Source organism: Mesoplodon densirostris, chromosome 9, assembly GCF_025265405.1.
Source record: "Mesoplodon densirostris isolate mMesDen1 chromosome 9, mMesDen1 primary haplotype, whole genome shotgun sequence".
Classification (NCBI taxonomy): domain Eukaryota; kingdom Metazoa; phylum Chordata; class Mammalia; order Artiodactyla; family Ziphiidae; genus Mesoplodon; species Mesoplodon densirostris.
In genome coordinates, this window is record NC_082669.1 from 14,528,260 (window position 1) to 14,550,889 (window position 22,630).

The window sequence follows — 22,630 nt, forward strand, 5'->3', positions numbered from 1 at the left end:
GGGAACCCTCCCAAAAGTCCCAGTTCCCAGACCCCAGCCAAGGGCCAATCTGGCAAGTAGGCCTTTCTGAGGACAGCAGTCACAGGCTTGTTAACTTTTTCTGCACACAATTATAAATGAAAAGTAATCACCTCTCCTCCATATCCCTCCCCTTCGAAGTAACCAACCATGTTACGCCTCTTTATTAATAGATATTTTATACACTGTTTCACAAAAAATTGCTGTAACTAATATACTTGGACACACTATTTTACACACATATGCAAATATTTTAAAGAAAAGATTCCTAGAAGTTGACATGATGGGTCAAAGAGTATACACATGATCAATTCTATTAGAAGTGGCCAAACTGCTTTCCAAAAAAGGCCTTACCAGTTTACCTTCCTATTAACAGATCTAGAATACTCGTTTTTCTCTATCCTTGCCAACATTTGCTATTATCAATTTCTGAATTGCCATAATTATCAATTTTTGAATTTCACCAACTTTGGTGGAATCTGATAGACCCCTCAAAAGGTAACATTAATTAATTTGTATTTCTCTGATTACTGAATAGGTTGGTGACTTTCCCCCCATGTTTAAATAATTAATTGCATTTTTCTTCTGTTAATTTTCTTAGCATTTGTTAATTTTCCTATTGGAGCGTTATATATAGAAGCTACTCATATATTTTAGATAATAATCCTCCAACTGTTTAATGTGGTTAAAATGTTTTATCTCAATCTACTGCTTATCTTGCATTACCTTTTGTATTATAGATGTCTTTCATTTTTATGAGGTCAAATTTGAGCTTTATTATTATAATATTTGTGCTTTAAATACAAGTCAGGAGAAAAAACACTCTAATTCACACTGGCTTTGGCCCTAAATGTTTCACCAGTCTCTTTACACTGGCAAACTGACTCCTTTAGACAACTATTACATTAAAAAAGTTTACTCAAATATGGTGGATCTTTTTTGAACTTGCTTATTTTAAAATAAAATGAAAAACTCTTATAATTCAGCTACCATTTCAGACTACAAAGTGAAGTCTCAGGCAAAGCAGTATTCTCTTGCATCGCTTTGTGAAGTGACAATTCCTAGGTACAAGCTAATTTCTAATAGGATGAGGCCATTAGGGTGACTTGGTACTTCATTGTCAGCTTGACTTCTCTGAGCCATACAAAACCTCCTGTAAGAAAGAATAATTAATGCGTAGTGTGGGTACACTGGCAATCTCTGGGAGTAAAATATTTTAAAGCATATCCCCTATAATCAAATAACATTTATTATTTAAATTATAAATCTTCTGCTGGCTAGAACATTTCATGAATGACAAAGACCAAATCTACTTTTACCTCTGAAAAACTGATTTAGCAATTATTCTAAAAATTCATACTATTTTTAACCAATTCCTTGTTTATTTAGTAGAAGTCTTAATACTTATAAATTCACCAACAGCCCTACTATATGAGTTATTTCTATAAATGTTCTTTTGGATTGTGCTTATTTAGTTAATAATGCTAATTGCTGTTCCCTGAAGTCTCTTCTTTATCCCCACCTTTATTTGTTTGCTCATAGGGTTCCCTCTACTTATAAAGTCCTTCCACCAAAATTCACCTATCCTTCTAGGCTCATTTTCAAAGCACTTTCTTATTAAGCATTCCACGATTCTCCTAACAGTATATGACTTTTCCTTTTTAAGAATCCTCATTTAAAACAGATTAAAAAAAAAGAATCCTCATTGCACAACAACGTGAATGTACTTAATGCCAATGAACTGTACACGTAAAAACGGTTAAAACGTTGACTTTTGTTATGTACGTTTTTACCACAATAAAAAAAAGTTGCCCCCCCAAAAAAAGTAGAGGGACTTCCCTGGTGGCGCAGCAGTTAAGAATCCACCTGCCAATGCAGGGGACACAGGTTCAATCCCTGGTCCAGGAAGATCCCATGTGCTGCGGAGCAACTATGCCTGTGCGCCGCAACTACTGAGTCCACACTCTGCAACTACTGAAGCCTGCGCGCCCAGTACCCATGCTCCACAACGAGAAGCCACCGCAATGAGAAGCCCGTGCACCGCAACAAAGAGTAACCCCCACTCGCCACAACTAGAGAAAGCCTGCATGCAGCAACGGAGACCCAACGCGGCCAAAAAATTAAAATTAAAAAAAAAAATGTAGAGTGCAAGGTAAACAGTAACACAAGGGTTGGCAGTAAGAGGGTAGAAATGGGAGAAGGGATCCAGGGTTAAGAGAGGAGGGGAGAATAATAAACCAAAACAGTACATTTATTAGCTTTCTGAGCAATCCTCACTCCCTTCCCCAACTTCTCTTTTCCCTAAAATGTCTACAGCAGATTTACCTTTCAGGACAACTCACATATATGACAGGATTTCATAGACAGGGGTAATTTTCCCACTGCTTTAAAAAAATAACATAAAATCCATTCAAAAAAAATTTTAATGCAAATTTGTCCTACCCTCTTCTCAGTGCTTTTGCCAAGCTCACCCGTGACTTCTATTCCCAAATTCAGGGTTAAATCCAAATTCACAATTCTTTTTGTAACTCCTCAATCCATTTACCCTCTATATGACCCTCCAGGTTCTGTTCCTAACTCTCTAGCACTGAGAGTTTATCATCCTCAAGTAGACACTTAAGTGTCCCGAATGTTCCATATTCTTCCCTGTTATTCTCAGTATATATTCTTTATCTCAGAAATCTCATCTTCTTCCATGAGTTCAATGATCACCCATACACAATAAATTAGAGAGCTACAGGGCCAACCATGACTGGCCTGAGATCTAAATTCAACTCAAACGCTATACTCTAAAATTGAACTCAGTACACAATTCCTCAAATTTATCTTTCCTCCTGTATTCCCTATCTCATCACTACCACTTAGTGTCCACATTAGCTCGGATAAATTCTTCCTCACCCTCCAGTATCACCAAATCTTGTGAATGCTATCTCAGAACTGCCTTCCAAATCCATCCCTTTTCTTCATATTCATTGTCACTGTCTCCAGGCCCTCCTGCTTGAACAGCTCAAATAGCTTTCTAAGCAGTCTCTGCTCGTATCCTTACCTCTCTGCATTTTATTCTCCGCACAGCAGCCAAGGGGATACTGTTAAAATGTAAGTTAACATCATACCTAAGAGTAAAACTCATGTCATTTAGAGTAAAAGCCAAAGTCCTAACTATGACCTACAAGAACCCTGGATGATTTGCCGTTAACTCCCAACACTATTACAAATCTACTACTCTCTTCCTCACCCATTCTGCTCAAGCACACTGGCTTCCATGATATCCCTTCAATACACTCTTAACTCAAATACTTGGGCACTTAATGCTCTTTCTGTCTGGAATACTCTTCTCCCAGATAACTGCATGGCTCACTCCCTCACTATTTCAAGTCCTGGTTCCATGTTTTAACCACCCTACATAATAATAATATCCCCTACACCTGTCATATGGTAGACTGATCATGTTAATAGCCTGATTTTCAACTCTTCCTATATTAAAACCACACGTGACTTCACAGTTCTTCAGACTTAAAAGGTGTAATTTATCTCCCAACCCCTTGAAGTTGAGGTGGCATTATAATTTGCTTTGACCAACAGAATGTGAGATCATTTTGGAACATATATGAAAATATTAGATATGGCATAAACAATATATGGTTTGCAAACAAAACATGGCTTGTAAACAATATAAAAACTGGCATATAATAAAGCAACAACAGAAAATTAAATGTGTTGGTTAAATATTCATCTTATACTTCTGGTTTAGATTAAATTGCATTTCCCAAAAATACCTTAAGAATAATCTACCAGCCATCACAAGAATGTAGAGCATGAGAAAATATCAATATTTTATTATTCTTTGTAACTCTTAAGCAGCATTAGAATAATTCATGTCACTGTAGTCTATTTTACAAGATTTTCAAGATTCTCTCTTATTTTTAAATATCCAATATTCAATTATATTTCCCTTAAGACCTAAGAGCATGAAAAATAGAAAGTATGCTGCATCTGAGCCAATAATAGAGGAGAGAGACTAAAGAGGTAGGTGAAAAACTAGGTATAAATGATGCTTCAACATCAAGGGCAGGAAGGACTTTAAAAAAAAAAGTCAACAGTGCTGAATGCTAAAGAGGCAACAAGAAAGCTACGCACTACTACTATAAAGTATCTACTGGATATGTCCAGGAGATCTAAGGCAACCACAGTAAATGCAATTTCAGCAGAATGGTAGTGCTTGAAATCAGCTTACAGTGGGGGTTAAAGGAATGAAGAGGAGGCCAAGGAAGCAGAGCTAGCCACTGCCCACCTAATTACTCATTCAAGGAAGCTTAGTTTAAGCCTTCATTTTACCATTAATAATACTTTCGTTGAACGCTGTCTTTCACACAAAAAGGTTTCTAGCTTTTGAACTATTAAAATGTCCATCCTCTTTACTTTTCCATAAAATGAAAAGATCAAAGCATCTGGTATACTGAACATTAGAACTGTGCTTCTTACTTTAATAATTAATCTTCTACTATCTAAATTATAAAGTAATGAAAAAAACTTTGTTATTTTGTACAACATCTAATAATGCCAGTGAATAGGTTTAGAGATATCTGAACATGTTCAATTTCTTCAAATAGTTGCAAAATCCTATTATTAATACCCACCTACTCTGTGTTCCTCCTTGGCATTTACATATAACCTATTTACAGCACTAGAAGTAAAGAATTACAAACAACTAGGCATAAATTACAGGAAATTTCTCAATTACACAGTGCATCCAGATTTATCTCTAACACCCATTAATGAACCTTAGGCACAGAAAGGCCAATGGACAGAGTGGATGGAGAAAGCTACGAAGACAGAGGCGCACAGGCAAGCAGGTACACAGCACAGACAGAGGCACACTGACAACCAGGCAAACAGTATTACAGCACTTGGGTTTTAGGTGATCCGGGAACTACAATTAGATTTATTTTATTAATGCAAAATCTATTGTGAAGAAAATACATTAGTCTTTGAGATAGTGATAAATTTCAGATACATATTCAGAGAGAGAATTTAAAAAATGACAATATAATACTTGGATAAAATTGATCTTTAGAATTACACTTCCTTGCAAGAAGGTAATGTTCTGGTTCCATATTTTAACACTAAAAAATTACAACTTAAATCTTAAGTACCATAAATATGCAGCTTACAGATTATCGTAATTTTATAGTTTCTACACAGAAACCTTAAAGGTTTGACGTTTCATATATACTGAGTATGTGAAATAATGCTCTGCCAGAGCCAACAGGATGTTCTCTCAACTCACAAGGACTCTTTATGCTTCTTTTTCCCTTCTCTGAAAGGTGGGTGGAGTTTATTTGGGGCTGAAACCTTAGAATAGTTAAAATTTTTTGGTTGTTTTGCTTCAAAACAAACACACTTTGGGCTACCTGCCTAGTTAGGGAACTATCCCTTTTCTCTTTAAGAAAAGTACCTACCAATCACATCTGAGCAAGTTCCCCACCTTGGTCAACTCCACACATTTATACTACACAATACCCATTTCACTGGTGGCAAGTTGATTGATGTGATGTGAATTTCAGGAAGGTGAAAGTGAGATAGAGCAATTCTAGTCATAATGAGTTCTTCCCCTAAACTGAGAAAAAGTGAATGAGATAGGTTAGATCATCGTAAGGGTTGCCTTTATTCAATAGCAGGTGCAACCCCAAACAGTGAAAGTCAAATGCAGACCGCTAAGAGTAAAGCAGGTGCACAGAGAAGCAAAGACAAGTAACCAAGCAGCCCTAGATAGACACAGAAACTGATAAATATGGAGAACCACAGAAAGACAGAGGGGCTGAAATGAAGAGTCACCCAGGTTACGGATGGCTCTCCATTTCTTGGTTCCTGTCCTTAAAGCAGCTCAAGGGCAGTATTCTACTGCAATATTTTTTTTCCACTTAAGCTGGTTTGCAAATAGGCTACAACCAAAAATCTATATCAACAAACAAGTTTTCTATAATTTTCAAGATATTTATGCCCCCCCTTTTTTTCCTTTATTGACTTTTTCCCTAAAGAATAAGAATGCAACTGTTGGTCTAAGCAACATCATGTCATAGAAAAAGCATCTTACTATTGTACATCTTGCTTATTTGGGACAAACTCAGCTCTGCCAACTTCTAACCATAAAACCTGTAACAAGCTCCTTAAACAGCTTTCTTGTTCCCTTTAACATCCAAGGGTCTATGACCTATGAGTAAATCCAGTGTACACAGTGAGGGGAGAAGGTGTCCAGAAAAGCTATTCTCCACATTTTCATAGCACGGGAGCTAGAACTCCTTTCATTTCTCACTTTGGTTCTGGCCCCAAATGTGTAGTCTCAAAATCTCTCAGAGTCATCTCCTAGAAAACTCAAATATGCTGAGGAATCCAAACTAAACAGATGCTTACCATTATAAATAACTTGCTGAGGTTCTAAAAATTCTTCTTAATGTAATTTTTTTACAGGGCACTTTTAACAGAAGCCAATGAAAAACACTGATCTGGCCACTTAAGAACTATATAAACAGAGAGTGTATTACTTTATACATCTGGGATAAGGTAAAATTACCAGATTTAAGAACACTGGGCTTCTGGAACTCCATTTTTAAAAGATCCTTCAGGGACTTCCCTGGTGGCGCAGTGGTTAAGAATCTGCCTGCCAATGCAGGGACACGGGTTCGAGTCCTGGTCCGGGGAAGATCCCACATGCCGCGGAGCAACTAAGCCCGTGTGCCACAACTACTGAGCCTGTGCTCTAGAGCCCGCGTGCCACAACTACTGAGCCCACGCGCCTAAGCCCGTGCTCCGCAACAAGAGAAGCCACCGCAATGAGAAGCCCGCGCACCACAACAAAGAATAGCCCCCGGAAGAGTAGCCCCTGCTAGCTGCAACTGGAGAAAGCCAGAAAGTCTTCATGCAGCAACGAAGACCCCATGCAGCCAAAAAAAAATTTTTTAATAAATAAATAAAAAGATCCTTCATACCAACCAAACCATACATTATACGAGTGAACAACTATGCCACAATAATGAGACATCAAAACACTCCTCACCAGAACATTCAGGAATGCTGAGGCCAATATTATATTCATCTCATGCTCAGCATTTAAGCTGCTCTCCCTTTGGGAATCCCCTCTTATTTATTTGGGTATATGGGCTTTGCTTATTTTTTACACTGCCACCCTGTTCCTCTCATCTAAAACCCACAGTTCTTATCTCTGTGTCTTTGCAAGTGCTGTTTGCTTTCTATCTCTGAAATGCCTTTTATCCTAATCCACCCGACAAACTCTTCCTTCAAGAGTCAAGTCAAGGCTTCCCTGGTGGCGCAGTGGTTGAAAGTCCGCCTGCCGATGCAGGGGACGTGGGTTCGTGCCCCGGTCCAGGAGGATCCCACCCGTGGAGCGTCCGGAGCCTGTGCTCTGCAACAGGAGAGGTCGCAACAGTGAGAGGCCCACGTACCGCAAAAAAAAAAAAAAAAGAGTCAAGTCAAATGTGGCCTCCATGCTGAAATTGTCCGTGTTCTATTCAGGCAGATTTAGACTCTCCTGCCTCTGTGGTTTGAATCTTGAATACACTTCCCTTAGAGTAATACCAAGTCTTTAACTACTATTGACCACCTTCTATGTACTACATTAGAAGCTTTACATACATATTATCTTGGTCCTTCTAGGTAGGTATTATATCCCCAATTTCCCTAGATTACCTGCTTATAATCATAACAGGGCCAGGACAGAAATTAATTACCTGATGACTCCAAAGCTGATTATCTTTCTCCTAGTCTAGAGTTTCTAAGATTTTTGGAACCCAAACCCCTTGAGAATCTAACAGCTATGAACCTTCTCCACCCCTCTCCCAATGAGCTTACACACAAAACACTACGTATAAGTTGAAGGGGTTCGCAAACCCCCTGAAGCCTGTCCACTGCCCCCAGGAAAACTTCTTGCTGCTTCTCACAAGTCTATTCACAGCCAGTAAACTTTGTAAGGGCAACAACGGTCATATTTTCAAATATCAGTTCTAAACACAGTACCTAGGGCATAGGGGGCACTCAGTGAGCACCTTTTGAATGGTGGATGGTAGGAACCATGGAAGGATGGCAGGGCTGCCATTTTTGCATTCCTTCAGAGCCTACCAGGGTAGCTACTCCACTGTTGTTAAATAGCTTTTCAAATGCAGGTTACATCTAAAAACAGTTACTATAGGAAATGTAGATATTAGCATACACCCCAAAGCCTCTGAGATTAACATGATCCACATTCCACATTCTCTAGGAAAAACTTCTGGGGAGCAACTACTTATATCTGCTATAAGCCAGTTCACAGACACTATAATATTATACAAATGGAAACAAGATATCTATGCTATTTCAGAGGGAAGGAGATAACAGTCAAGGTTTGAATGCATGAAGCTAAAAAAATTAACTACTACAGGAAATATGAAATGCTGGGAGAGGGGTTCAATTCCTGTTTGGAAGAGACTAGTGGTTTAGAAGAACTGCATGTCACTGGACTTGCCTTAGCAAGTAAGTCTTCAACTCAAATCTAATGAAGGCTTTTTTTCCATGGTATTAAAAATCATATTTGCAATGGAGAACAAGTGCTTTAAGATAAACTGGACTAATACATTTATCTCAGAAAGTGAGAGTTAATTACAATTCTTACTTCTGAGTTCTGGGTGAATGTGGTAAAGTCATTCTAAATTTTTAGTGTTTTGATCTTCAAGGTATTCGCCCATAAAATAGAAGGAAAGTTTTCTAAGAAAGGGGAAAAATATGCTCAACAGTACAAACACAGATAAGCAAGATTTCATTCATTCAGTGGGTATGCTCAAGGATGAGAAATAGCTCATCCCAGAGGAACGAAAGGACACACACTGCAGAGTACAGGAGTTTAATACTGTAAAGGTACGAGAGACTATATTAAGAAGGCTCTGGAAGGCCAGGTTAAGAAGTGTAGACTTTATCCTATTGGCCTGTGATTCTAAACCAGGGCAAAAGCTACAAAATAGGCAGCAGGGGGATAGGAGAAAGGGAAATTTGTCAGACAGACAGACATATAATTATAGTTTGAAAAAAAGCAGAGCTTGGGTCTGATGCTTTGAGTTGCCTTAGGCATTTAAAATTCCAATAATTTTAATGGTCATCAAAGGGAGCCTTGAGGGTTTTTTGAACTTATATTTTTCGATGATAAAAATAAAACCATGTTTCCAATACAGTTCTACATAAATGTATAAAAGAAAACCGAACTAGGCAGCAACACGGGGACTCAAACCCACATCTTCTGATTTTATAACCCGTATGCCCTCCATTATCCCACAGATGCCAACACTTGAAAGTGATATTTTAGGAAAGTGAGCATGATATATGGAATGAATTAGATGAGGCAAGAAACTAGAGGCAAGGAGAGAACAACAGCTATTGCTGCAATCACTCCCAAAACACCCACGACTTACAAGACACCACTATTGTTGAAGAGATGTCAGTGACATGATATCTGGATTTCCTTAATGAAATCTAAAACCGAAAGTTAAACGTGGACATTTTATTAAAATTAATCATGGGGTGGAGGATATACAAGTAGTTACTTTAAGTGGTTCCCTCAATCCTTATGCATATCAACCAGTGTCCAGAGAAAAATACGCACCGTACTATTTTTCACATTTATGTAGAAGATATTACAATTAATAAAAATGTATTTATTTAAAAGTTTTACTAAATTCAGTCTAATACTTTATCTTTTATTTTCTTTTTTTCAGTGGATACTAAAAATAAAACAACATTTGTGCCAGCACACCTGTAGGTAAGAGGAAGAAAAAGCAATTCTCATGCTGGTTTAAGAGACAAGCCCCTTGGACCACCTGAAGAGTCAAGCTCTGTCTTACAGCATTAAGCTCACTATAATTTCTGCTAACACAATGGCCATTAATGATTATGAAATGCCAGGCACTATATTAAGCAATGGGGATACAGAGATAGTTAACTAAGTCCCAGTTTGTACCCTTGGAGGCTTTCAGTCTGGGGAAATCAGAAATGTAAATGTTTATGAATCTAATGAACTGAGTACTATAGAAACCCAGAAATGTTTACCATACGAACACAAAATCTTAATCTATCTAAATATTAATGTCTTACTGTCAGTTTCAATCTTTCAAAAATCTTTTCCAAATTAGATATCAAATACTGAAGGAAAAAAAGCTAACAATATTCTAAAATTAAATACAGGAGAACATCCTTGAGAATTAACACTTGAGGTAAATTTTTATTGTGCTATCTCCGTGAGCCATGTCTGGAAAGTTACTTAAAAGTTCACTTCCACTTTTGAAGTTAGTTAAAATATAAATACGTTTGGCTGGACACTCATCAAAGGTAAGAAAATCTTAACTAAACCAGTGGCACTGGGAAAGGACTAAGATTAGCTCAGATCCTACGACTGGAAAATATTTCCTTTCACTCTAGCTTTAAAGACATGTTAGACATACCGCACCATTCATACAAGCTTACTGAGATATTTTAAAAACCTACAAGCCAACCACAAGATAGCACTTCACACCCTCTAAGGTGGTTATAATAAAAAAGACAAGACAGTGACAAGTATTGGTGAGGATGTAAAGAAATTGGTGGGAATGGAAAATGTGCATTCTCCTGGTTGAAACGTAAAACATGGAGCAGCTTTGGATAACACTCTGGCAGTTCCTCAAAATGTGAAACATACTTGTAGGTACATACCCAAGACAATTAAAAACATTGTGCAAAACAAAAACTTGCGTAAAAGGTTCATAGTAGCATTATTCATAAAATAATACAAAATATATTGCATCTTATGTATTATTACATACAAAATATTCCAAAATGTGGAAACTACTCAAATTTTCTATCAACAAATGAATGGATAAACAAAATATGGTATATCAACACAACAGAAAATTATTCAGTCATAAAAAGGAATGAAGTAGGGCCTCCCTGGTGGCGCAAGTGGTTGAGAGTCCGCCTGCCGATGCAGGGGATACGGGTTCGTGCCCCGGTCTGGGAGGATCCCATATGCCGCGGAGCGGCTGGGCCCGTGAGCCATGGCCGCTGAGCCTGCGCGTCCGGAGCCTGTGCTCCGCAACGGGGGAGGCCACAGCAGTGAGAGGCCCGCATACCGCAAAAAAAAAAAAAAAAAAAAAAAAAAGGAATGAAGTATTTCTGACCACGCAACAACACTGAGGAACCTTGAAAACATTAAGTCAAAGGAGTCAGTCACAGAATACTGATTCCATTTATATGAAATGTCTAGAAGAGGCAAATCTATGGATACAGAAGGTAGATTAGTGGTTGCCAAGGTCTGCGGGGAGGGGGGAGGAATGACTGCTAATGGGTATGAGGTTTCTTTTGGGGGTGATAAAAACTGATTGTGGTGATGGTTGCACAATTTTGTGAATATACTAAACCTATTAAATTGCACAACTTAAATGAGTGACTTTTACACTAAGTGAATTATATCTCCATAAAGCTGTTATTAATTTTTAAAACACCTGCAAGCCACAATATTGAACAGTTTAACAACGATGAAGTTTTTTATACTTATCGAGTCTGTGCAGCATTAAGATCTTGCCAGGCTTTCAGTCCTTCCTCCCGTCCTATTTTTTAACAAATCAAATCCTAGCCTTAAATCAAAACTTCAGAGGTCTTATTTAACCAAAAGACAAGTTCTTGTTATCTGTCTTTTAAAATTATACTTAAACAGCAATCATTTCACAAAAAAAGATATAGAGAAGGAGTGCATATAGGAAAAATGTCCCTATCTCATCTTTTTTTTAAAAAGCAGAGGGTGGGAGGGGATCTGTGTCTTCCTCTGGCTTCTGCCATCTCCTTTCAGAATGTTAAAAGTAAATGAAAGAAATTTATACCACTTCGCCTATTTCGTCTTCAACCCACTATAGTCTGGCTTTTTCCCATACCCCAACCCCAGACAGCTTTTTCTAGTCACCTAATCACTCCTACTTGGCAAACAGATGGGTGCTTTCTCAAGCTCACCGTACAGGTCCTCCCAGAATTACTGTATCAGACGTCGGTGACTACTCCTTTCCTGAAACTCTCCCAGGCTTTGCTGACATCCTCTGGGTTCCCTTCCTTCCCCTTTGACCACACCTTCCCGGGAGCAATCACTAGCACTTCCGTTTAGAAGCTGCTCTTTAAATGCTGATGCTCTTCAACCTAAAGCTGGTCACTCTATAGGCTTGTCTTAATCAGCTCGTTTCACTTTCATGCTTTCAAATACCTCTTACATGCTTTAATTCTGTCCCGTCAGCTCTCTTGAGCTCTACATTTCCACAAGATGTCTCATAGGCACCTCCTTTTAACGTGTCCAAAGCTAAACTCATTCTCTTCGACTTTGAAATTTCCTCCAACCACCTTCTGCTTGGTCTCCTCTGCTTGTTTCTCCTCTCTTCCTCCTTACCCTACCAAACAGTACCTTCCAACTTGAGTGACGGGATACCAAGCTAGAAACCTTGGAGCCAGACTACAACATTCCTATCTCCTTCACTACTCACGTCTAGTGACTCATTGAGACTTCTTCCTTTATCCTTATCAGATCCTTTGTATACTCTCTGTTCCACTGTCTTAGTTTAGCTCAGGCCCTCGTACCCCATTCCCTATATTTCAACAGCTTCAAAAATGCTCTCCTTCAATCCAGTAATCCATGCTTCATACTAACATCAGAATCCAACTTTCTGCAGCACAAATCTGTCAAATGACTGCTTACTTTTTTAAAAATATGCAGCGATCTGCAGAGACCTATAGTACTGATTCTCAGCATTTTACCAGAACCAACCTGAATGATATAAGTGAAGGCTCAAAGTAAAGCACTGGGGTGGTGAGGGGACAACTGGAGGTGGGGAAACACTGCTGGAGTGTTCAAACAGAATGTCTATTTTCTTAACACCTGCCTACTTTTCCTGTAACTCTAAGACCTGTAGTGTGTTACTGTTCAAAATTACTATTACTGATCTATAGTATCCAGCATAGATTCAAGAACCTTCAAAACCTGATCCCTACCTAGGTGTCTCAGCATCATGTTAGCCTTTATCATGCACTATTTCACTGTTTCTCAAAATCAGGTGATGGCCCACCCCCAGACCATTTCAAAGAGTCCACGAGGTCAAAACTCTTTTCCTAACAATACTAAGTTATGCTTCCTCACCTGTAAATATGCAAATGCACAGACTTTAGTACGAGATTTTTTTTTTAATCACTTTCATTCCCTTTAGGAGTGTACAGCGGAGTTTTCTAGAGGGTACATCACACGTGATACTGTGAAATGTGACAATGCAACAGTATGAATGCAACAGCTATAAGAATCCAGCTCTTGGGCTTCCCTGGTGGCACAGTGGTTGAGAGTCCGCCTGTCGATGCAGAGGACACGGGTTCGTGCCCCGGTCCGGGAAGATCCCACATGCCGCGGAGCGGCTAGGTCCATGAGCCATGGCCGCTGAGCCTGTGCATCTGGAGCCTGTGCTCCGCAACGGGAGAGGCCACAACAGTGAGAGGCCCGCGTACCGCAAAAAAAAAAAAAAAAAAAAAAAAAAAAAAAAAAGAATCCAGCTCTCTTCTATTAAGCCAGACATTTAAAAAATTTGCAAAAATATAAAAATAATGCTTCTTCCCACCAATAACTTTTTGAAAAATAATTACTTGTCATAAAATATAGTACACAGGTTAATATGGAATGGTTTTATTATCATTATTTTAAAGTAAATTATTTTTTTAAATATCTTCTAATTTCTAATACAGTAAATAAACAAAAGCTCTTTGGAGTCCTCAGTAATTTCTGAGAGTGTAAAAGACTCTTAAGATCAAAAGGTGTGAGAGCTGCTACATTATTTACAGCAGATTATCTACCACTCTCTAAATATGCTCAACTGTGAAACCTCCATCTTTTGCAGGGCGATGCATCCTCCACCACCTGCCTAGTCCCAGCCAGGTCCTAAGGGACCTCAGATGCATTCTGGAGAAATGGGATAAAGAGAACAGGTTTTGAAGTCAAGCAAGATACTTAACTTCTCAGAGTGTGTTCCCTTACCTGTAAAATATAGGTTATATCTACCTCATAAATTGCCGATATGTTAAATAAGACAGTGTAAAATATCTGGCACAGTGTTTAACATATAGTAGGGATGAAAAAATGTTAAGTTCCTTTCTACTTAAAATAATTTATAAAATCACAAACACTACTGTAGTAAGATTAAAAACAATACAACAATTATTTATCATAACAAAGCAAGCAAATTGGTTGTTTTGAGCAGTTCCTTCAGGATTACTATTAGTAGAGCAGATGGTTTTATATAATAAATTCCCTGAAATGCATAACTACTAAGGTAGTTCTGCCGTTACTTGTGATTGATAAATTCAGATTAATTTAAAATATCAGTAATTGGGACCTCCCTGGTGGTCCAGTGGTAAAGAATCCACCTTGCAATGCAGGGGACGCGGGTTCAATCCCTGGTCATGCAACTAATATCCCACATGCCATGAGGCAACTAAGATCCCACATGCCATGGGGCAACTAAGCCCGCCCACCAGAACTACTGAGCTCGCGCACCTCAGCTAGAGAGCCCGGGTGCTGCAAACTACAGAGCCCACGTGCTCTGGAACCAGCGCGCCACAACTAGAGAGAAGCCCACACGCCGCAACGAAGATCCCAACTAAGACCCGACGCAGCCAAAAATAAATTTAAAATATAAATAAATCTTTTTAAAAAAAATCAGTTATTTTAAATAGCATTTTGACATAGGAATGCTTGCTATTATACCTCAGTTTAGCCTTAGAAAAAAATGTCCATAAATCTTCTCCTTCCAGTGTTTCACAAAAAAGTACTATAATTCACACCTCCACTGCATCCTGTTTTTTAAATACTCTACTAAGTCCACTCATTAAATTTTTGTTTTCATCTTCGTAAGTAGAAAGAGAACTAGTTTTTAAACTGAAACTGCCATATTTGTAGCTTCACTGTTGTCTTTTATGATTTTTTATATGCAAGTGTCTAGTGTATAAACTTTAGCCTAATCAGAATAAATTTACTTCTTGTTTCAGTACTTTAATTATACATGATAAAGCTTTAAAAAGTAAAAGAAAATTACTGAGAATGGAAAGCCCAGACATCTCTTTTTCCTTCTATCTCTAGTTACATGTAACTGCCTACATAAATTAGCCATTTGAGAATATAGAGACAGCACAATAATTAGTTAGATGAAGACCCTAAATATCAGTCTCATATTTCAGTCTTGTGAAGTAGGTAGTATTTTTCTTTTTTAAAGGTGAGAAAACTCAGTCAACTCATTTTCTTTCAAGGGGCCTGCCCAAGGTCAGAAAACTAGCCAATAGCAGAGATGGGAGTAAAGCATCTGTCAAACATAAATGTGCACCACCCTACCATACACATTTACTTGTCATGATCACTGTCTCCCATTTCACAAAGAAGACTAAAAATCGAGATAGTTGAGATCACGTTCTGGATCTGCCACAGATTAGCTATTTAACCATCAACTTGTAAAGTAATCATTTTGGTGCCGTAGTTTACACCATCTCAATACCTTAGTTTTCTTCTCTTTCACAGAATGGGGTGCACAACAGGCAAAGGCCAAGAACAGACATTCACAGAATAGTTAACAACAAGAGGAAAAATTTCTACCCTTACTAGTATCAAGATATTCAAATTAAAACAAGATACCATTTTTCAACTATCAAATTATCAAAGATCCAAGATAATTATTATATGAACACTCATACAGTACTGACAGTTGTATCAACTGACAGAACTTCTTCAAAAAGTTATTCATAAACACATATTAAATGTGTATATCCCTTCATCTAGTACTTCCACTACTGGAAGATACCTTATGCAATAATCCAAAATAAAGAAGCTTTATGTGTAAGTGTTCACTACAGAATTATGACGTATAATAGCAGAAAATAAATGGCCTAAACATTCAACCATAAGAAAACAGTTAAGCTAAAAGACAGTGGCTAGGTGAAATATTATATAGCCACCTAAAATCATTTTTACAAATGAAAAACACTTAAATATTAAGCTGGAAAAAAATTTCCAAGAATATTAAATGGTATTGATATATGTAGTATGGTCACAGAGAAGCATTAAAAACATTAACAGAGATAGCCTTTGGGAGATGGGACTATAGGAAGGCTGAACGGAATAATGGAAAGACCACAGTTTGAATGCCCATTCCACTTTCCTACAGGTAAGGCATTCTTAATTATTATTGTATAATTTCCAAATGTGAAACAATGAACATTATCACTTCATATCTGAATAAGGTTATAATACAGTAGCTAGATTACCCCTAAGACTCAGTTCTAAAATGTTAAAAATTTTTAAATGCATTTTTAATCCACATCAGAATTTAAGAACAACAGAAGAGTCAGAACCTATCAGCTGACCTCCTGTTCTCTTTCCATGGCAGAGGGGACAAAGTTTCCCTCCAGCCTTCTAGTCAAGTCAATCTAGTCTAGATTGCTTATCAAGTCACGGAATAAAAAAAGCAAGCACTACAAAAGAACAGCCCTAGTAATCAAATCTCAAGTGTAGAATCCCCTAACTATCCCTAGGTACTATGGAAGAAAAAGGAAACTAACTCATTTAGTCCTGGAGAAAAGAAATCTCCAATAGGAATCCCTGACTCATCCCCAAAGCATGAACCCTAAGGCTACTTCCCCTGTACAGGAGTTCAGAGACTGGGCACTTGTCCTGATGGCCTGCATCACCAAACAATGCTCTTTCCTGACAGGATATGCCCATGGATAACAAGATGATTAGCATGCAAAGAATAAGTGGCCAGGGACCACACCACCTCTTCTTCCACAACCAAAATAAGACTGAGTAAGACTAGTTTTAAACATTTAATATATTCTAAATAAATATTTTCTTCTCTTTTCGCCGAAGAGTAATAAAAAGGGGACTCTGTCCAATTTTTGTGATACCATTCCAAAGATACCAATACATTTAAAATTCTCAATAGTAAAAAGGGAACATGTCTTCTTTTCTTTAACCTTTTCAGGTCAAAAAGTAATTTTTCAAATACATAGGCTAAATATCAAGAGAAAATCTTTAAAATAAGGCATAAATTACTTAATCAACATTTTCTGCACCTTCAAAAGATACTAAGAAAACCTAACTCCTAGCCTCCTCTATTATTGGTCTAGGGAGATGGGAATCACAAAGCTCCAACAACACTGTTATAATATTGTGTAAGGTGAAGGGTTAAGAATTTTAACGCTAAAGCTTTACTAGACCGAAGTCTCTTTAAAATGTGAAAAATTATTTCAGCACTAAAAGCCATTTCACCTGCACCTTGTAAACAATTAAACTGTACTTTGAAACAAAAACTAGCCAATGTTTGCTGCTCACTCACTTTTATACACATTAACTGTGTATCCCTTGAACAATCGCGAATTTCAGAGTTAAGTGACTATTCCTGGAGGTGTATCTGGCCCGGGAGCAAAATTTTCCCTAGCCTATTTCCCATTCCCAAACCCCGCCAAGACTAAGGAGCAGCCACTTCCCAAAGTCCCACTTCCTTTTCCATTCCCCAGACCTCCAGGGTTTCCAACGCCCCAGTCTTGCGCAATATCCGTAGGAGCAGCCGCCGCAACCACCGCCTCCTAAGCCGAGAAACAACCCTAAAGGGAACATTGTCCAGCAGAAAAATACAGGGGGGAGGGGGGGCAATGGAGGAAGTCGACTTCTCGTCCCACGCCTTCGGATCTGACCCCCTCGTAGTGATGGACCAAGAGCAATTCCACGACCAGGACTTTTAACCTCCTCTCCAGCCCGCCCTGTACAAGCAGAGGGCGAAAGGGGGGGAGGGGGGTGTCGGATGGTGAGGTGGGGGGGGAGACTTCGAAGGTTATCTCCCACTTCAGGGCTTCGGCCCATACGGTCGCCTCCGCCTCAACACGACTATTGTTCCCAAGTTCCCCACCCCCACCCCGGATAGGAAGTGATAGTCACATCCCTTCTGCCTTCGGCAGTGTCCCCTAGGGAGTCTGAAGTAGGCTTCCTTCAGGATAACCACGCACCTCCCCACCTCTACACACACGCGCGCTTACCCCCGCAACCTCAAGTCACGTTGACCCCAAAACCATCTCAAACCTGGGTCTCAAGAGACCAGAGATGGAAGAGGGGTAAATGGAAATTGAGCAAACCACGAGATTGCTTACGGACAGACCCGTTCCCATGCACCGGAGATAACTGCGAACCCAGGAACGGCAAACAGTCCTACCTTGCCCACCCCTGAGACCAGCTTGAGCAAAGGGACCCCACGAGTTAATTGCCACCTTAAGAGTCCCGTTCCTCCCTCAGCCGCGACACGCTCTCCTCCCTGCCTCGACCCTCCCTGGAGGGGCAGTTGGATGGGGAGGTGAGGAGAGACGAGCCCCCCGGCCTGTACCTCATTCGCCTCCGGCTCCTGGCCCGAGAAACAATAGGTGGTCTCTGGCGGCGGTGCTGAGTGCGGGCTCAGCCGGGCGGCCTCTCCCTTCGCGTTCCGGACGCCGGCGGAGGGGGCCGCGATCGCGGGAGGAGAAAAGGCGGCCGAGGGGCGGAGGCGACCTCACCTCCCGCCGGCCTCCGAGTCCACCCGGCCCTTGGGGCTGGCGCGCGCCCCCTCCGCCCCTCTCCTCACAGCCGCACACAAAGCGCTGGCGGCCCGGGCCGGCCGGGCGAGGCTGCAGTGGGCTCCGGTGCCGGCGAGAGGAGTCGACAGCGAGGGGAGGGACTCACCATGAAGTCCCGGGCGAAGTTGTCCTCCCCATTGTGGTCCGGACTCTTCATGGCCTGGACCCTCTGTATGAATTTCCTCAGGATCTCCACTTGCTCCATCCTCCCGCGTCCCCCCGGCTGCGGTCGCTGGCCCCCCCGCCGCCCTCCCGCCCGGCGCAGAGCCCGCTCAGTCTTCCCCAGCTCGCTCCCCCTACCCGACCCCTCTCTCCCGACCCCCGCCGCTCCCTGCTCCTCCCCACCGCCCAAGGCGGTGGCAGCGGCGGTACCAACCCGGCTCCCGATCCTACAACTTCCAGGAGCAGCCGCCGCTCTCCCACAGTACGGGGCGAGCCACTGCGGCTAGAGCCAACCCCAACCCCCAGCTTGCTCCATCCTCCTTCCCCGCCCTCCTCCTGCTCTGCCGGAGACGCCGCCACCGCCTTAGGAACACGGCTCTCCGACCGCCCTGCCCCCGCCAACCCCTTCCCGGTTCCTCCTTCCCTCCCTCCCTCCCTCCCGGCTAGCAGCCGCAGCCGCCTCTCCCCACGGGCGCGCCCCCGCCGCCACCCAAACGCGCGGCTCCGCGCAGCGGCTCCGTCCCGGGCGCTACGCCGCGCCGAGCCGCCCCCGCCCGCCCCGCCCCCAAGCCCGCCCCGCCGGCCCTAGCCCGGCTAGGAGTGGCTGGGAAGCATTTCGGCAATCGGCTGGGAGACTTCACTCCACTTCCGGGGCGTGGTCCCGCCCGGGCAGCGCGTAGGTCTGAGGAGCGCTCGTAGTAGGGAATTCGACACAGCCGGGCAAACCCTACTCAACTGGAGTAGGACTTCAGTTGGAAACTGCGGTCTCACCGCCTATTAGTGGGAAAAACATATTTCTAGAGTGCTTCCGCCCGCCGCCAGCCATGGGCTGGGACTGCAAATCCAGGCCGGCCGGAGTCCAGGAGTGGGGGCGGGGGAGGGCGGCGGTGGGAAGAGAGGCATGCTGGGAACTGTAGTAGTGTCATCTCCACGTTCGCCGCAGGTATGTCTTCATCTTTAATGTTGAGGGAAGTTAGACCTTGGCACTTTGGGGAATGGCTACGGCCAAGAGAAACGAAACGCTTCTTCAGTGATAGGACTTTTGCTTTTTGCACATCCGTCTAAACCCCGGCGAGTGAGGGCCTGAGATTCAGTTTGTCCTAGTATGAATTGAAAGGAATCTATCTTCTTGCCTTTAGATTCGCAACACCTCAGAACTGAATAATAGATTTTTCTCCGTAGAATGCATCTTTGTAAGTCTTCTAGTAATCAGAGAAATCCGTCCCAGTCTAATTCATCATTTTACAAAGAAAGTGTTTGCCCATGGTCCCCCAGCGTATTCTTAGCAGAGCCCACCAAACTAGAGCTCAGATCCTTTTGCTTTCACTACAACACCGTATTGTTTCTCACAAACGAGCGTAAACTTGTGATAATGTGACTGAGGTGAAGGACCTGATCCGTGGACTTCTTTTGGTCACTTAGACCCACACACACGTTTTTTACAGATCAGATTGGTCAGGCAATTTGGTTAAAATAGGAAATGTCAGTGGTAGGCCTCTTTTCCCAGATGAATGTTTAGAAGCACCGTGGAATTTAGTGATAAACTTGAAGAAAACAGGTATGAGTAACAAGATCCAATTTCCTATTTGTTTTAAAGAAAAATATTACTCTTTAAAATAAAACAACTGACATATACCAATCTACTCTTCTTCTCAGAAATAACCACTTCCAGATGTGCCCTTCCAAATGTCTTCCTATGCATGTATATACAGGTATGTGCATGTAAAAAGATACAGTTTTGTCCTGTATTTTAAAAATTCACTTAGAGGAATAGTTTAATTTCTAAGGTAAGCTTTATTTAAAACAAGGGTCTGGAGTATTTTACTTTAATCAGATTACTGAGACTCAGTTTCACTGGATATGAGAAAAGATTAGGATCTGGGTTTGATTACCTACCAGTATAGCTCACTGTAGGGTACCCTTTCCCCCGAGAACTAGGAGAAAAATTAGACGTGGGCCGAGAAATGGGCAGATGATCGAGGACTGCTTCTACTTTTGATATGTCAAAAGAATGTGCAAATCAGATGGTGATTGATAAAGACTATATGCTGGACAAGCTGTATATCAGTCTAGTGTCAGTCGGGTTACTTGTTTGAGTTATCGAAAGTGTTAGTTGTTTCAGTTATTGAGTCCTATTTTCGCTAGTGGTTTTGCAGTCTTTTTGTTTTATTTTTTTTTGTTTGTTTTAACTTTTCCTCTTACTGCAAGCGTCTCTCTCTTTCTTGCAACACAAGTCTCTTTTGAGTTCTCAGCATCTACCTTTGGCATCTCACGTAGGTTAAGGAAAACAAAAGTAAAGTGCCTTTATGGATTTCAGGTCTTTTGGAAAGACTTTCCTCTTTTTAATATATTTAAATCTTGTTTCAATCTGCAGATATTTTTTGAGCACCTCAAAATAGGAGGGGTTGTGCTGTGTGAGGGCAGGGGGAGATACAAAAATATCTCAGAGATGGCTTCTTCTAGAGCTTACAGCTGTTTCAGGAGACAGGAAAAAACACTAAAATCTTGGTTACTGTAAGTTAATAAATGCCAAATGAGTGATACAGACAATGAGTAGTTTAGCAATTCTCAGAGGAGAGAATTGTGAACTGGGTTGTCAGCGTGAAGTGGTCACAGAGGACCTTGAAAGATAAGTTAAATTAGGTTTGAATGGGAAGAAGAACTCCCAGGGAAGAGAAGTGACGAAACAAAGCATGAAGATAGCAAAGCAGAAGTTTGAAGCAGAACTTTTGTATATGTGTAAAGGCACTAAAGTAGACTAGGACTGGACTCTGGCTGAGGATTTGGACCTGATACTGTTGTCAGTGGGAGCCACCAAAGGTTTCTGAGTATAAAAGTGAAATTACGAAAATATTAGTCTGGCCGTGTATGGATAAGTTGTGAAGTAATAAGGGAAGAGAATGGAATGAGCCCTATTGGGAGCCAATACATGACACGACAAAAGCTGAAACTAAGGTCATAGCACTGCAATTACAAAGACACAGATGGAGGTGAGAGAGACCGAAAACTCACAGAACTCGGTGACTGACTTAGTGGACAAGAAAGAAGGTGGAATTTAAAAATGACTGAAATTAGATTGGAAGAGGTCACAAAGTTTGACAGAACACAGGGCTGTGCATGGTATGAGCAGATGGGGACCTTTGCACAGGAGGTGAGAGAAATTGGCACATCATCTTTGGAGGCAATTTGGCCATAAATGTATCAGAGTGGAAATGTCATGCATGCTTTAACTGAAAAATTTATAGGTAATATTTATAGCTGTGTACAAACATACATGCTTATTGCAGGCTTTTTTGTAACGGGCAAGAGTGGAAACAATGTACCTGCCTATCAAAAGTTAAAAAACAGAATCACATATATATAATTAAGTCCTCTGAAGCCATTAAAAAGTGAAAAAAATAATCTGTATGTGTTGATGTGGAATAGGTTTCAGGATCTGCTTATTAAATGAGAAAAGCTAGGCACACATTGCATTTATCATATTCTTCCATTTATGTAAAATGGAATGTGGATAAAATACGGATAAAATGCTAAAACACGCATAGGATTTTCTTGAAGGATACTTCAAAAACTGTTAGCTGTGATCACCTCTAGGAGGGCCTTGAGAATCTTTGGTGCCAGTGTGCATACCCTGTCATATTCTGAGTATTTTATGATGTGTGTACATTACTTTTCCAACAAAGTTAAATCTATTTGAAAATTTTTTTAGACTTTAAATCCGGTCAATAGGAAGAATGGTGTTATCTTTAACAGAAACACACAAATAAATAAAAATGAA

At 40.7% G+C, this 22,630-nt stretch overlaps 1 protein-coding gene and 1 long non-coding RNA gene across 4 annotated transcripts in view; one reads left to right on the plus strand and one right to left on the minus strand.

The window, feature by feature from the left end:
• The window catches only part of PTPN12 (protein tyrosine phosphatase non-receptor type 12), a 91,619-nt gene extending 72,688 nt beyond the window's left edge, over window positions 1-18,931 (minus strand). The window contains exon 1 of one of the 3 annotated variants that reach the window (XM_060107489.1): window positions 18,797-18,931. In XM_060107489.1, coding sequence (XP_059963472.1) covers window positions 18,797-18,895 — 99 coding nt within the window. In that variant the 5' untranslated portion in view covers window positions 18,896-18,931. Of the gene's footprint in view, window positions 1-18,464; window positions 18,574-18,796 lie in introns of those variants that run through there. The other 2 variants (XM_060107490.1, XM_060107491.1) reach the window with 2 other exon arrangements.
• Window positions 18,932-19,516: 585 nt separating this feature from the next.
• The window catches only part of LOC132496271 (uncharacterized), a 103,291-nt gene continuing 100,177 nt past the window's right edge, over window positions 19,517-22,630 (plus strand). The window contains exons 1-2 of the long non-coding RNA XR_009533387.1: window positions 19,517-19,795; window positions 20,509-20,564. This is a non-coding gene — a long non-coding RNA (uncharacterized LOC132496271). The remainder of the gene's footprint in view (window positions 19,796-20,508; window positions 20,565-22,630) is intronic.